The sequence below is a fragment of the Melospiza melodia genome, chromosome 5, assembly GCF_035770615.1.
Source record: "Melospiza melodia melodia isolate bMelMel2 chromosome 5, bMelMel2.pri, whole genome shotgun sequence".
Lineage (NCBI taxonomy): Eukaryota > Metazoa > Chordata > Aves > Passeriformes > Passerellidae > Melospiza > Melospiza melodia.
Genome location: NC_086198.1, coordinates 71,569,921 through 71,582,613, shown reverse-complemented (window position 1 = coordinate 71,582,613; position 12,693 = coordinate 71,569,921). Strand labels below are relative to the sequence as shown.

At 35.5% G+C, this 12,693-nt stretch overlaps 1 protein-coding gene across 1 annotated transcript in view; it reads right to left on the bottom strand.

The window, feature by feature from the left end:
- Nucleotides 1-12,693, bottom strand: part of GABRA2 (gamma-aminobutyric acid type A receptor subunit alpha2) — a 64,552-nt gene that overhangs the window by 21,291 nt on the left and 30,568 nt on the right. Inside the window, exons 5-6 of the mRNA XM_063157345.1 lie at nucleotides 4,650-4,870; nucleotides 2,272-2,354 (exon numbers count right to left, since the gene is read on the bottom strand). Coding sequence (XP_063013415.1) covers nucleotides 2,272-2,354; nucleotides 4,650-4,870 — 304 coding nt within the window. The remainder of the gene's footprint in view (nucleotides 1-2,271; nucleotides 2,355-4,649; nucleotides 4,871-12,693) is intronic.

Sequence of the window (12,693 nt, the reverse complement as noted above, 5' to 3'; positions counted from 1 at the left end):
CTGTATTTTAAACAGCACTAATGCCTCTCCAGTAAGTAAGGAAAAAAAAAAAAAAAAAGAGTATGTCCTGAAAGTTTTTACAGTCTAATATGCTATTAACAAATGGAATATGAAAGAAAAAGGGTAAACCACTTTGAAAAATGAAAACCCAAGAAGTTGGGTGTTCATTTTGATTGACTGAGACAAGTACATTTTAAATCTTACACCATAATTGCAGTGCAATTAAAAAGTAAAGCATCGTTACTGTTGGTCTACAAACATTTTCACTTGAGAAATCTCTAGAGGCTCAGAAAGTAGCTTTTTCATGCAACTAGCCCATAAATTGCATGACTAACAAAATCTAGCAGGTGGGTAGCAAGTAGAGATTTTTAGCACTTCCCATGTATCCTTCCAGCTTTACACAAAAATATCTCTGCTTTAATGCAAACCAGCAGTACGGCAAATTGCTAATTTCTCTCCATTCTCTTCACTTTCAGCTAGACTTTTTGAAAAGAATAAAGAAAAGCAATCTATTAAGCTACAGCCTCTCCATACATTCAATGTGGCTTTTCTCTTATGTTTAAAGAGAGACATTCATACACGCTGATGATCCTCCTAGCAACGTAAGATTAGCAGCATACGAAGAGCTGTGACAAATATATACTACTGGCAAACTTGCCTTAGTTAAACCAAAATCCTCAGGATTCCTGCTTATTTTCACCACTATTCATCATTCAGTTTCTATCCCAGAATAAAAGCTGAAAAATGGACAGTTGTCTAGAATTGAGTCCTAGGTAAAGAAATAAAATGTGTGTGAAGCCATTCAAAATGAACAGAAGTAAGTGCCACCTGAGAATGTGCCAACAGGCACGGGTGACTTTGAGGGAAATGAAATACACTTTTTAAAATCACATTGCTCACATTTAGAATTCCTCTGATTATTAGAAAATCATAGGCAGAGAAAAAAAGAGCAAGCTGGTAAGAAAAACAATCAATCAGTACCAAAAAGAAGACAAAAAAAGGAGTGATTCACACAGAGTCTAATACACCTAGTAATAAGGATTTCCAATGTAAAATTGCTCCAAAAGAAAGTAGTTTTTTGGCCTGAGTATCAGTTATATTATTACACAAGTTTTCAAATTGCTTTGAGGCTACATAGGAGTCTTTTTTTCCCTGCAACACCTTATAAATCCAACATGCCTTGCTGGTACATATATGTCAATATTATTAGTCAGTAGCTGATTTTGGCTCACATCTCTGGTGTTAGTTACTTAGGCTGCATTATGTACTACAAATTTAATATTGAGGGGGCAAGGGAAGGCTCTATGATGTCAATAGCATTCATTCTAATGATCTTTTATCTCCACAGCTAAGATTTCCTACAAATCTGGAAACATCATCAGAAGCACAGGCTTTGTTTAATTTGCTATAAACTCCAAGAAAAAGGGATATTGGAGCATGATGGAGACAGTGTGCTTGTCATAGCACAGTGTTATGACAAGCATCTTGTGGTTAATGAGGTCCTTAGTGGCAGCATATCCCCTGGTTTGTATTCTGTGGTTGCTACAATTATTGTAAAGTCAGCCAGAATTTATAGGGCTTTAACTTGTTTCCTCAAAAAACCCCAATTTCCTTTCCCGGGCCCAGCAGAGAATGTAGACTGCAGCCAAAGGAAAAAAAAAAAAAAGCTTTTAGTGTAAAACATCCAAAATATATATAATGAAGAAGAAGAAGAATGGCTGTAATCTAAGAAAGTGAAATAATGCTGCTGTTAAAAATAATACCAGTTAGGTCAAATTCCACCTGTTTGTAACATGGAAATGCAATAAGAATGAAATTTTTTATCACATGAAGCCATTCATTATTGCTTTCACTGAATAACAACATTAAAAATATCATTAGCAATAAAGAGAAACTAAGTTTTGGTGATAAATTTAAAAAACCCACTCACTGAATTCCTCTATCTGCTCTTTGTTAATGCTACACAGGCTATGTGCATCCAGTTCTGTGCTGGTCAGTGTGATTTGCACACTGCAATGAAAGTAGACCAGTGCAGTGTTGATCAGGTGCAGGCTGTTTGTTGTTAACTGGAGTAATGAAATCTTTAAAATACACTAGAAGACACAATACTTGAATAGAGAAAAGAGATTTTGATGTGTCAGGTTACAGTAATTTTTTTAAGTCCCATCTTGTGGTTTACATTTCTCATGTAACAATTTACTGAAACAAAATTATGCTGAGAAATGCTAGATATTCACTAATCAAAGGCTCTACTTCCCATTATATACTTACAGCTGCCAAATTTCAGTGGGCACGAGTGAGCATCCATAGGGAAGTCCTCCAAGTGCATTGGACATTCCGCTTGGACTGTAAGCCTAAAAGGCAAAAGATCTCTATGCATTAAAGTCATTTAGCAGGACAAGAAAATCAGTTCCACAGAAATGAACAGAGTTCATGCCAATTTAGTAGACTAAATTGAAATTTTATATTAAACTAACAAGAATTTAAATCTACTTTTACTTCTTCCAATTTACGTGGTCCTTTGAAAGGCATTTACTTATCATATCAAGAACCTGTAAAAGCTGACCTCAAAATTATGAACAAAGGTCATTTAAAATAAAATACAAATTAAGTACTGCCAGGCTGTTAAGAAAAATAATTTTTCTCTCATAGTATTCTGTGGTACTTGTGTGCTACTACAGCTCTTAAAGGAGCATCTAAAATACAATTAACTTGCCAAAGAACCCTACTCCAGTCTTTTTAATTCAATTTTTTTCACAGTTTGAATGGAAGATACAGAGGAAAAATATTCGTGTTCTTTCAAAAGACTGCTGCTGCTCATTCTCCATGTTACTAGTGATTACCCTTTATATTTATGTAAAGTGTGACAGTATGTTAACAAAGCATCCACTTTTGCCTATTTTGTGAAATATCCCAGTATCATCTACGGGGATTACTACAATAAAAAATAATTTAAAACAATTTGAAGAAAGCATTTCATGGACTTCCCCATTATTTTTAATTTTTAAAAAAAGCCAAGAAAAAACCCTATGTTTCTCCTTCCTATCCTTTAAGTCTTCTCTGGGTAGAGATTTTTTTCTGTATGCCTTTTCTTCCTCTTCATTCAGCCCCAAACATCAGTTTCACCCTTCTGTATTCCCAGTGGTTCCTAGTCATTGTATTCTCTGCCATATTGTCCCAGCCTTCCACCAAAAAATATTTCATATTTCTACTCCTCCACTCCCCAGGATTGTTTATCTGAATTCAAGGGACACCAGGAGATAAGAATCAGCAAACAGGCTGAAGGCAAAGGAAAGAACTGCATGAGCCTCTGATGTAAATCACACAATCATTTTTATGTAGACATGAAAAAAACAGCTGTTTAAAATCTAGGCAAAACAGATCAGTGTGCACATTAATCTCATACCCTGAGAACCAACATACTCACAAGTAACAAAAATGCTTAGTCAATTATAATTAACCTGACTCAGCTTATGCTTCATAACGGTTTCAAACGGTATTTCCTATAATTTATAGTATATGATTCTTATACTCTCTGGAGAAAGAGAATTTCAGTCAGCTTAGACAGATTATTCTCAAATAATTATTTGAGCCAAAGCAAAAATACAACATAGGGGGCTTAAATTTACTTCAATCAAACTTTTCTGAATCTCTCCAAGCACTACATCATCCAATATCATCAGCAGCCTACTCAAGAACTCTCAATAGTGTAAGGGTTTCAGAGCTGTGTAGTAAAACTGGGTTTCAGGGATGCTGGCATGGCTGCATGGAGAAAGTACCAGAGTACATGTTAACTTTGAAGCTCACATTTTCTATCTGACTTAGGCTGGGGATTTTAAGTCAGCATTCACGACAACTTCAATTTATTAAGTATTCTCCAAGAAAAAGAAAAAACCTAAGTCAAGGGCTTCTGGAAACTTGGGTAAAATATTCAAAAAAATTCACATAGGTAACAAACATTATGGCCAAAAGAGTTACCAAAGAAGAAATCAGTCCTTTAAAAATGCTACTAATATCTGCGTATACATGATTTTTTATAATTTTTCATATTCTATATTCTATTTTCTAAGCAAATTTAATACATTTTACCAGCTGAAATATTTATCTTAGCTACAAATGATGCACAAGATGAAAAAATTAAAATTTAAAGTTAAATATTGTAATTATATATAAAGAAACAGTAATTACATAGTAAGACATATTTTCCCTTTAGCTCTTGCTGGAAAGAATTTGAGACATTATTATCTCTTCATTCTTGCTCTGTTTTTTTATTCCCCCGATCTTAATAAAAAATTTGCTTAGGGGCTCATATCTTCAGTACAATGGCTGCAGTAATAGGTCAACTCCTACATTATCTTAATAATTCTAAAACAGAGTTGGTAAACTCTACCTGAAGGTCTCACTTAACTTTATTAATCTGTTCAGTATCTTCAATGCATTACAAAAATTGAGGCACACATAGGAAAACTGATCTAACTCATTATCAGCCAAAAGACTTTAACAGAACTGGAAACAAAACATACATTTTTCTAGCTTTCTTTCTGCTTAGAGAAAAACAAAACAAAGGAGAGTTCTCCTGAAACCTGATTTAATTGTTCAATGGAAAAATCCCATCAAGAAATAGCTTGAGTAGAGATGAACAGATGTACCTCATGGTGTACAAGAGCGTCCCGTCGTCCTGGATTCGTAGAAGCTTGTTTGGCATGGTCATGTTATGAGCCACTGACTTCTTCCCATTGTGGAAAAATGTATCTGGAGTCCAGATTTTGCTGGCCATTAGGTTATTCAGTCGAAGAATGTTCATTGGGCCTTTAAACTTTAATCTCTCATCCTTCCATCGCTGACGGAAGAACACATCTATCGTGTACTCCTGCAATGGAATAAATACATGTCTTTTTTGACACAATGAAACACTAATCTGCTTTCTGAGAACAAAAATAGAAAAGCTTTGTCTGCAAAATTCCCTTGGCAAAATTGTCAAGGGAGAACAATCATCACAAAAAAAATTGTATAGTACTGAGAATAATAAGCAGGAAGTCAGCTTATTAAGGGTATGACATTCTTCTTCATGATTGCTAGGTGTTGTTTTCATATTGAACTCTTTCAATATTTATATATATTTCTGATGTAAAAAGTATCTGTGACCTGACTAATTAGAGCAAACAGAGTAAGGAAGGAAAGTAAGGAAAAAATACACAAGATTAAATAGTTCTTTCAGCATCTTCTCCTGTAGAGTAACTCAGCATTTCAAGAGCATGGAGAATGGCTGAGCCTGGAAGGAAACAATGCAACCCATAAGGGGTACAGTATATACAAACAGAATGATACGAGATTTTTCCGAAGAGGAACGTAAGGCTCTGTAGTGGTATGGATTTTATGAACAAAAGTACCTAGTTAGGAAACAGCAGCTGATGATTAACGGGTGATACACACTGCCTGGTGAACATCACCCTGATGCCTAGTCTTGGAAGCAGTACAGTGGGGAAAAAAGGATGAAAGCAAAAACAGACTGATGACCTAGACCAGACGCCTGTGTCAACAGGCTGGGTACCCCATCTGGTGGGTTTGTTGCTGTTTAGTTGGTTGCTGGCTGGGGTTAAACCACAACACAAACAAACAAAAAACTGATTAAACATTGAGAATGTAAATTTATCAGCTATCTTCAAAAATGAAACTGCAAATGGATTTAGTGCTTTGCTTTGCCCAGCATAAAACTTGGATATGAGAGAGCTTAAAAACTATGTTGGAAGCAAATTGTATTCAGCATATTGGAAAATGCTACCTTGGTGCAACTTTGTTTTGTTGGACAGGTACAAAATGTGGTCTCATGACTTCCAAATATTAGTATGCTGCAACAGTCTGTACTGCTGCAATTGCTCTGCATAGACCATTTTCAAGTAAATTACTTTGAATGGACAAGGCCTGATAAAATTTAACCAATATAAAATTTTCAAGGGATTTCAATATAAAAGTGACTTCAAGGAACTTATCAGCCTCTATCATTTTCTGCTGGCTCCCTTGTGTGCTGATTAACAAGGCTTAGGGTTCTTCTCCATCAATTGTACAGAAATACAAAAGGAGTGCTGACTAGACAGAGACAAGTGACAGCTCTCTTTAGCTCCTTTGGTCTGCAAGCCAAAGAGCTGTGAGGACCTTTTCCAGGTCAGGGCCAGAGGCTGAGGAGAGAATGAGGAGTAAAGGAAAAAGAATTTTGTAATGTGAAGGAGCATGACAGGGGCAGGAGAGAAAGCAGTTCTCTTTATGAACGGCGACAGATGCAAAGAGATATTTCGGAAATTATGGATACCTATAAACTAATCTGACAAAAAACAGAAGCTCAGTTTTTAGCTATACCAAGAGGTATATACATAATACATTAATGTAATAAATTCTGTCATTTTTCTAATTAAAATTTTAAATTTTTAAGATAAATAAAACTAACACGATAGTACACTGAACATTTATTTGCTTGGTTTTCTTTAATCTCATTTTCTATTTTCTCTAATAATATTTTAGCAAATATATCTGTTTAATACAAAACTATGAACCTCTAAGACATACATTTCTTTGATATTATACTGGATTTTATTCAGTGCCTCATCACTGCTAGAGACACTGCCTCATAACAAGTGGTTTGCTCACTTCTTTATGATAGATCACATTTAATTGTCCTCTTTTATTTGCTGATTTACATGCTGTTTTATTTTTTAGATGTCATGTGACTTAAAATCCCATTTACAAATAACAAGTTACCTATCAGTTCAGCTGCAGACCAGGGAAAGTGACAAAATGCATAATATCATGGAGGATCAGGAGCAGCAGGGGAGTACATGAAATATAGATAGAAATACCCGGTAATTAAAGGAAAATTGCCCTAAGAGCCTCCTTGTACCTTTCATCTGAGGGGCTTTACCAATAAATCATTTTTATGGTAAGACTGATGTTTGAGGTATAAAGAAGAAGAAGAGCCTGAAGGGATTAAGACTTTGAAATTCCACTGAAATTCAATAGGAGTGAGTGATACGTCCTACAGGTTCTTTTGACAAACACCTCTGCACATAAATGATTAGAATATAAATTTGAACCTTTTTGCAATGTTTCCATCAATAAAGAACTTCAAAGATGCTGCTTTTTTACTGTCTTCCAACATTCATAAAAATAATTACAAGAGAAATAAAATAGAAAAAAAAGCAGACATGAAATGCTACTAAATCAAAACAGCAACATTTCACAAAACCATGCATCTGCTGCATGGCAACAGCTAAGGAAGTAGAATTTGCAGGAAAGAATGAGCAGTAAAATGAGCTGCAGCCTTGAAAGATCCTACCGGGAAACCTCTGACTGATCCACAGGTAATGGTTAATGACTCAAACACTGTTAAGGTAATCACCAAAGGACTTTGCCCACTATGGCAGACCATATAAAAAAGCAACTGCTCTTCTGTTCTGAGACCACAGAACTCCCCTCTCTCCCTCTCCCCACTATGTCTCTGTGAATTCCGGGAAATTTGGACAATAAGTTAAGCCTCCAGATAGGAACTTGAGATAAGATAAAGGTGCTAATATTGTCCCATTATCTCAGGTCTAAGGAGAAGTAGACAAGGCTGAAGCAATGTATCTACAAGAAAAGCCAACTCTGCAGATGTGCTGAAAGTAAGCCCTGGCTGGGTCTGGCAGGGGGAGGCCATAGCTGCCAGACTTATTTCTGGGGTCTTCCACCTGAGGTCTGCACATGATCCACACGTGCAACACATACACATATTGCAAAAGACAGTGTAAAGCTCCCTTCCCCAGGAGAGGTGTCTGGGCACTCCCATGTAAACCTGAACATACATTACTCCATTGCTAATACTGACATACATATTAACTCTATGTTTCATGGTCTTCCCACACCCCTGGCAGATCAAAAGTGTGGCCATCACTTTGACTAACAAACACTCAAATTGCATCAAGTCTTGTTGAATACATGTGTGGTGATATCTTTCTATTCTCCTTTCCTTCTCTTTCTGTCATTTCCTTACAAATTTTCTTCAGTGTTATTTTTATGCTTTTGTACTGCTATATTGCTATAGATACTAATAACCAAAATGGCTACATACCCCCTTTCCATTGCAACCAAAACTTTCCAAAATTAACTCATACACACACACACACACACACACACACACACACACACACACACACGTATGTATGTATGTATGTATGTATGTATGTATTTATAAATACTGGTCATTCAGTGTTGCTTCGCCCTAATCTGCTCCCAGGATCAATTAATAAGAACCTGAGTTACCCTCACCTTTTTGGTGGTTTGTAACACCCTCCAGTCTGTGCTGGAGATCTTTATTTCAGAACATCTCATTTAGAAGATGGAAACAGGATAAACCAAGGTTTGGTGTGAATGATGACAAACACCTTCTGTTTCCATTTTCCACAATAGTAGTAAAATCTCATAGCTCTTAACTTATCTTTCTACAGACTTCTTTGCATTTTTTTTCAATGGAAGTATTAGGATCTCAATTTTGTCACTGTCCATTTAAAATTATTATTTAAGCAACATACAACCCCTGTTTTTGCATCCCAGTGTTATATTCACTGACCCTATGTTCCCTTCTGTGCCAAATCTGTTCTACCTATGATCAGGAATATCCCTACTGATGTTTACCATATTAAAAAATTAAAAAATAGGAAGGAATTGAAGTACATTGAATATAATCAATATGATAAAAATCCAGCTACAAAAAGCTGCTACATAAAGATTTTGAGACTAATTTCTATTCAATATGTTTGATATATATAACTTTGTGATAAATGCTGTGTAATGTTTACTTTTCAGTCAAGACTAATGCCCATTACAAAGGCAAATCTGGACTCCAGAAAAAATACTGAGATTAATACCTGATATTTCTTTCATTCTGCAAATATTCTCCAATGAAAAACCCCTGTTTTCTCTGGATATGACCTAAGCACTCTGCACTAAATAGTGCAGTATATCCACAAAACCACAGGAGCAAACTTCCAGGTCTTCAGAGGAGTCCTGTGATAATTTCTAGACGAGAAAGGCTGCCTACTGTGTCGTGTCTAAAATGGTGCTTATACAGCCAGACTCTAATGCAGTATGATTAAACCTAATCTTTCAAATATGTGTTATACTACCTTACATGAAATTTTAGGTGCAGGCAATGAGATTCTTGCTGGAGTTTTAAGAAGCACTTGACCCTCTGCCAGTTCAATGAATAATAAAATGGCAAGGAAATTTTATTCCTCTTTTAATATGCAGTTGTTGTGCATAACACTACGCACCATAAAAAAGATGATAGTGTCTCTGGCTGAAGCTTTAACTGACCTAAGTATAAGCAATCCCTCCCGACTACATGACAGTCTTTTTTTTTTTTTTTTTTTTTTTTCTTTTTTTTTTTTTTTGTTTGTTTTATTTTGTTTTTTGCTAAGGCCAGATTTGTATCCATTCAAACAACAAAAAAATGTACTTTCATCCTTTCCAATAATGGTTGGTATATTTTGGAAGTTTTAGCATCTGGAGTAAAGATGGATGTGTTCCAAATATCTCAAAAATTGTAAGTGTCCATTAGCAAGCAGTATTGTCCTGAAGCAGATGGAACATTTTATTAATTACCTTCTGGAACACAGCATTTTGTTTAATGAATAGTTCAAGCCAGAGTTCCTCATTCCCTATTGTAAAGATTTTTCTGAGTAATGTATCTAAAGTATATTTGTCTTTTTCCTGACCACTCTTATAGCAAATAATGGACATATATATATAACCACAAAACCAAATTTTAAATACTGCTAAATATAAAACATTTAAAATGCAAATAAAAAAAATTAAAAGCAAGCAAAGGGGAAATGGCACCTACATCTTTCCACTGAGTCCTGAAACAGTTAGAAATACTGTGGTTGATACAGTATTTCTAACAGATGAGACAGTTCAGATTCATGGACCTAAATCTTGCCTAGCTAATATGGGGAGTGAATGTTAATATTTATTTTTACAGCAGTACAATTTCTTCATTTTAGTTCTTAAAATGTACATTCTTGTTTTCATATCTGCCTTAAGGAAACGTGTAATTTTTCTTTTGAATTTTTTTAAAAACATTAATGATCTTAGTATGTAACTGGTGCAGCAGAATACTAACATGTACATATCTAAGCATCAAAATTACTTTCAAAAAACCAAGAAGGAATTTAGAAGATTCAAAAAATGTAATCAGTCAAAGAAAATTAATCTGCCCATTATATGCACTCTTACCATAACCTGATATTCGTCGCTGTGACGAGTTTAAGTTTGTGATGCAACTTCTGCAATTGAATTTATTAAACCTGCACACTAGATATTTTCAGTGAGTGCTGAAATTAGCTTTACAGTAGGAGGATCACATCACATCACTAGTTGGTTGTCTTGGTGGTTGTCTCTGTGGGCAGATCCATGCAGGGTGCAGATGGCAGAAGGAAGGACTGACACACTACAGCAGTCTCCTAAGCTACTTCATCATTGCACTGCTTGGTGGGCTTTGCCTAGGCCCACCTACCAGAATGGACAAATAATCTATCTCACTTTCTACTTTTCTCTTCTCTAAAAACAAGCAATTGTCTTACAATATGAGGACTGAAAGAGTTCTCCTCCAAACCCCCTCAATGCTCCAACAATAAGTACTGACTACTCAGGCTCTGTACAAGCCCTTGTCTATCAACATCAAACCTCACTGCACAGATAAATAAACTGAGTCCATTTTCTCTTCTCCAAAACCTACCTCCTGATGTGTGCACAAGACAGAACATAGAAGGAAACAGCAGACAGACAGAAATTCCCTTCAAGCCTTTCAGAGTGTGGATCGTACATACTAGTGACTAGAATCCTTGAAAATATTCTGATGAAGGAGGATTCTGGTTTGAAACTGCACTGTTGGTTACTTTTTATCAAAACCCTTCATGACCCTGTTAAAAATTGAAACACAATCCCATCACTGCATTTCAAAGGAACATGTATTCATTTTTAAATACATAAGTAATGCCTGCCAGATACATATGGCCTTTCATACTATCAAGAATATGTGGAATATTTCTAGGGACTTGCAGCACAATTTTTCTCTATTTGAAGAACATGTTTCAAGCCTTTTATTTCTGCCTAATCTGTCAACCTCAGTCATTTCTGTCTAGGCATTTAATCGAAACATGAAGTATTAAAAAAAATCTGGAAAGAATGTGTTTAACCAGTTTGAATGATAGCGTCTAGGGAAGAGAATGTCTTTCTATTCATATTCATCTATGAAAAGGACCTTCTCAGAATAATTTTCTCTCTCTTTTTTTCCATATACCTGATGTAGAGTGAACTCTGAGTCTAAAAGAAGCACCAAGGAGGGATAAGAGAGTTCTGTAGAAGATACATATAGGGATTACTTAGAAAAGAGACTACAGGACGTTTTTCTGCTGTCACAGCAAATAAAAACACCTGTCATTATCCCTTTTTTATTCAGACATGGAGAAAGAGCAACCCTGAAACAAAGGGGATGCCTGGTGCCAGGAACAGGAGCCCAAACAAAGGTACAGAGAGAGCTAACGGCAGTGACAGGCTTGGACACGACCTCTGACAAATCAATCTCCAATACTGATTCCCTTGGCAGGACTTTGAACAGAGGAAAAAGCCTTCCCAACAGAATAAATGGACAGAAACTCTGCAAGAGATCATGTGAGATATTCTCATCAAAATTTCAGTGTATGGATTTAACTTGCAAAGGCAATTACCTGAGCCAACAATGTATTGACTTTTTAGAAATATATCAATTATAAAAACACAACCTAGATGTTCCCCAATTCTGCCCAAAAATTCCAGTGTATTTAGCATTTCCTTTACTCCTTAGTCTTCTCTTACTGAGTTCAAATAATAACTACGTAAAAGCAACTGCAGTACTTTTTTTCTAATCTATTTGAAAAATGAATCATCTTGATGCATTCCCTTGTTCTGTCCAGACTTAAATATCATACCAGTTCTGTAAAGCTTCTCTTAAGGAATTCTACGTAATAATTAGACTCTGAAACAGAGCTAAAAATAAGTTGCATAGAAAAAATACCCCAAACAAAACCCAAATACAAACTGAAGTGACAAAATTTGAAAATACAGAGAGAAATAAAAAAACAGGGTTCCAAGTTCAGTCACTACCTCTAAAGAACCATCCTCAATTGCAGTGATGAATGCTGTAACAATCCTTCTGTTTATTTCTGTATTTGACTTTCAGCCTTCACTGAAAATTTCTAATCTGGTTGTATTTGAAAAATCAGAAACACTTATTGACATTTCAGTTGAAAACTGATGAGATGGAAGTGTGTGTAGTGATAAATATACACATCATACACATACCAGCTATGTATATGATCTCTACAAAGGAATGTTCCTATTCCTTGAATTCAAAGTGAAAACAGGAAGTCTATCATCAAGAAATTAGGAAAAATTGTTGTTTACAAGCAACTTGGGAATAAAGGTGTAACTACCATAAACAAAACTCCCCAATAACAATGAAAATCTAAGACTGCAAGTTGAAATATAAAAGTTTCAGAAGGCTTCTTAGTTTTAATATTCAAGCTAAACTGATTCAAGTCCTGCCACCTACTAACCATGTGTTGGAGGAAAGCAGGAAAGACCGTTCCCAACGACAATCAGAAAGACTGTTCTGAGGCAAAATTT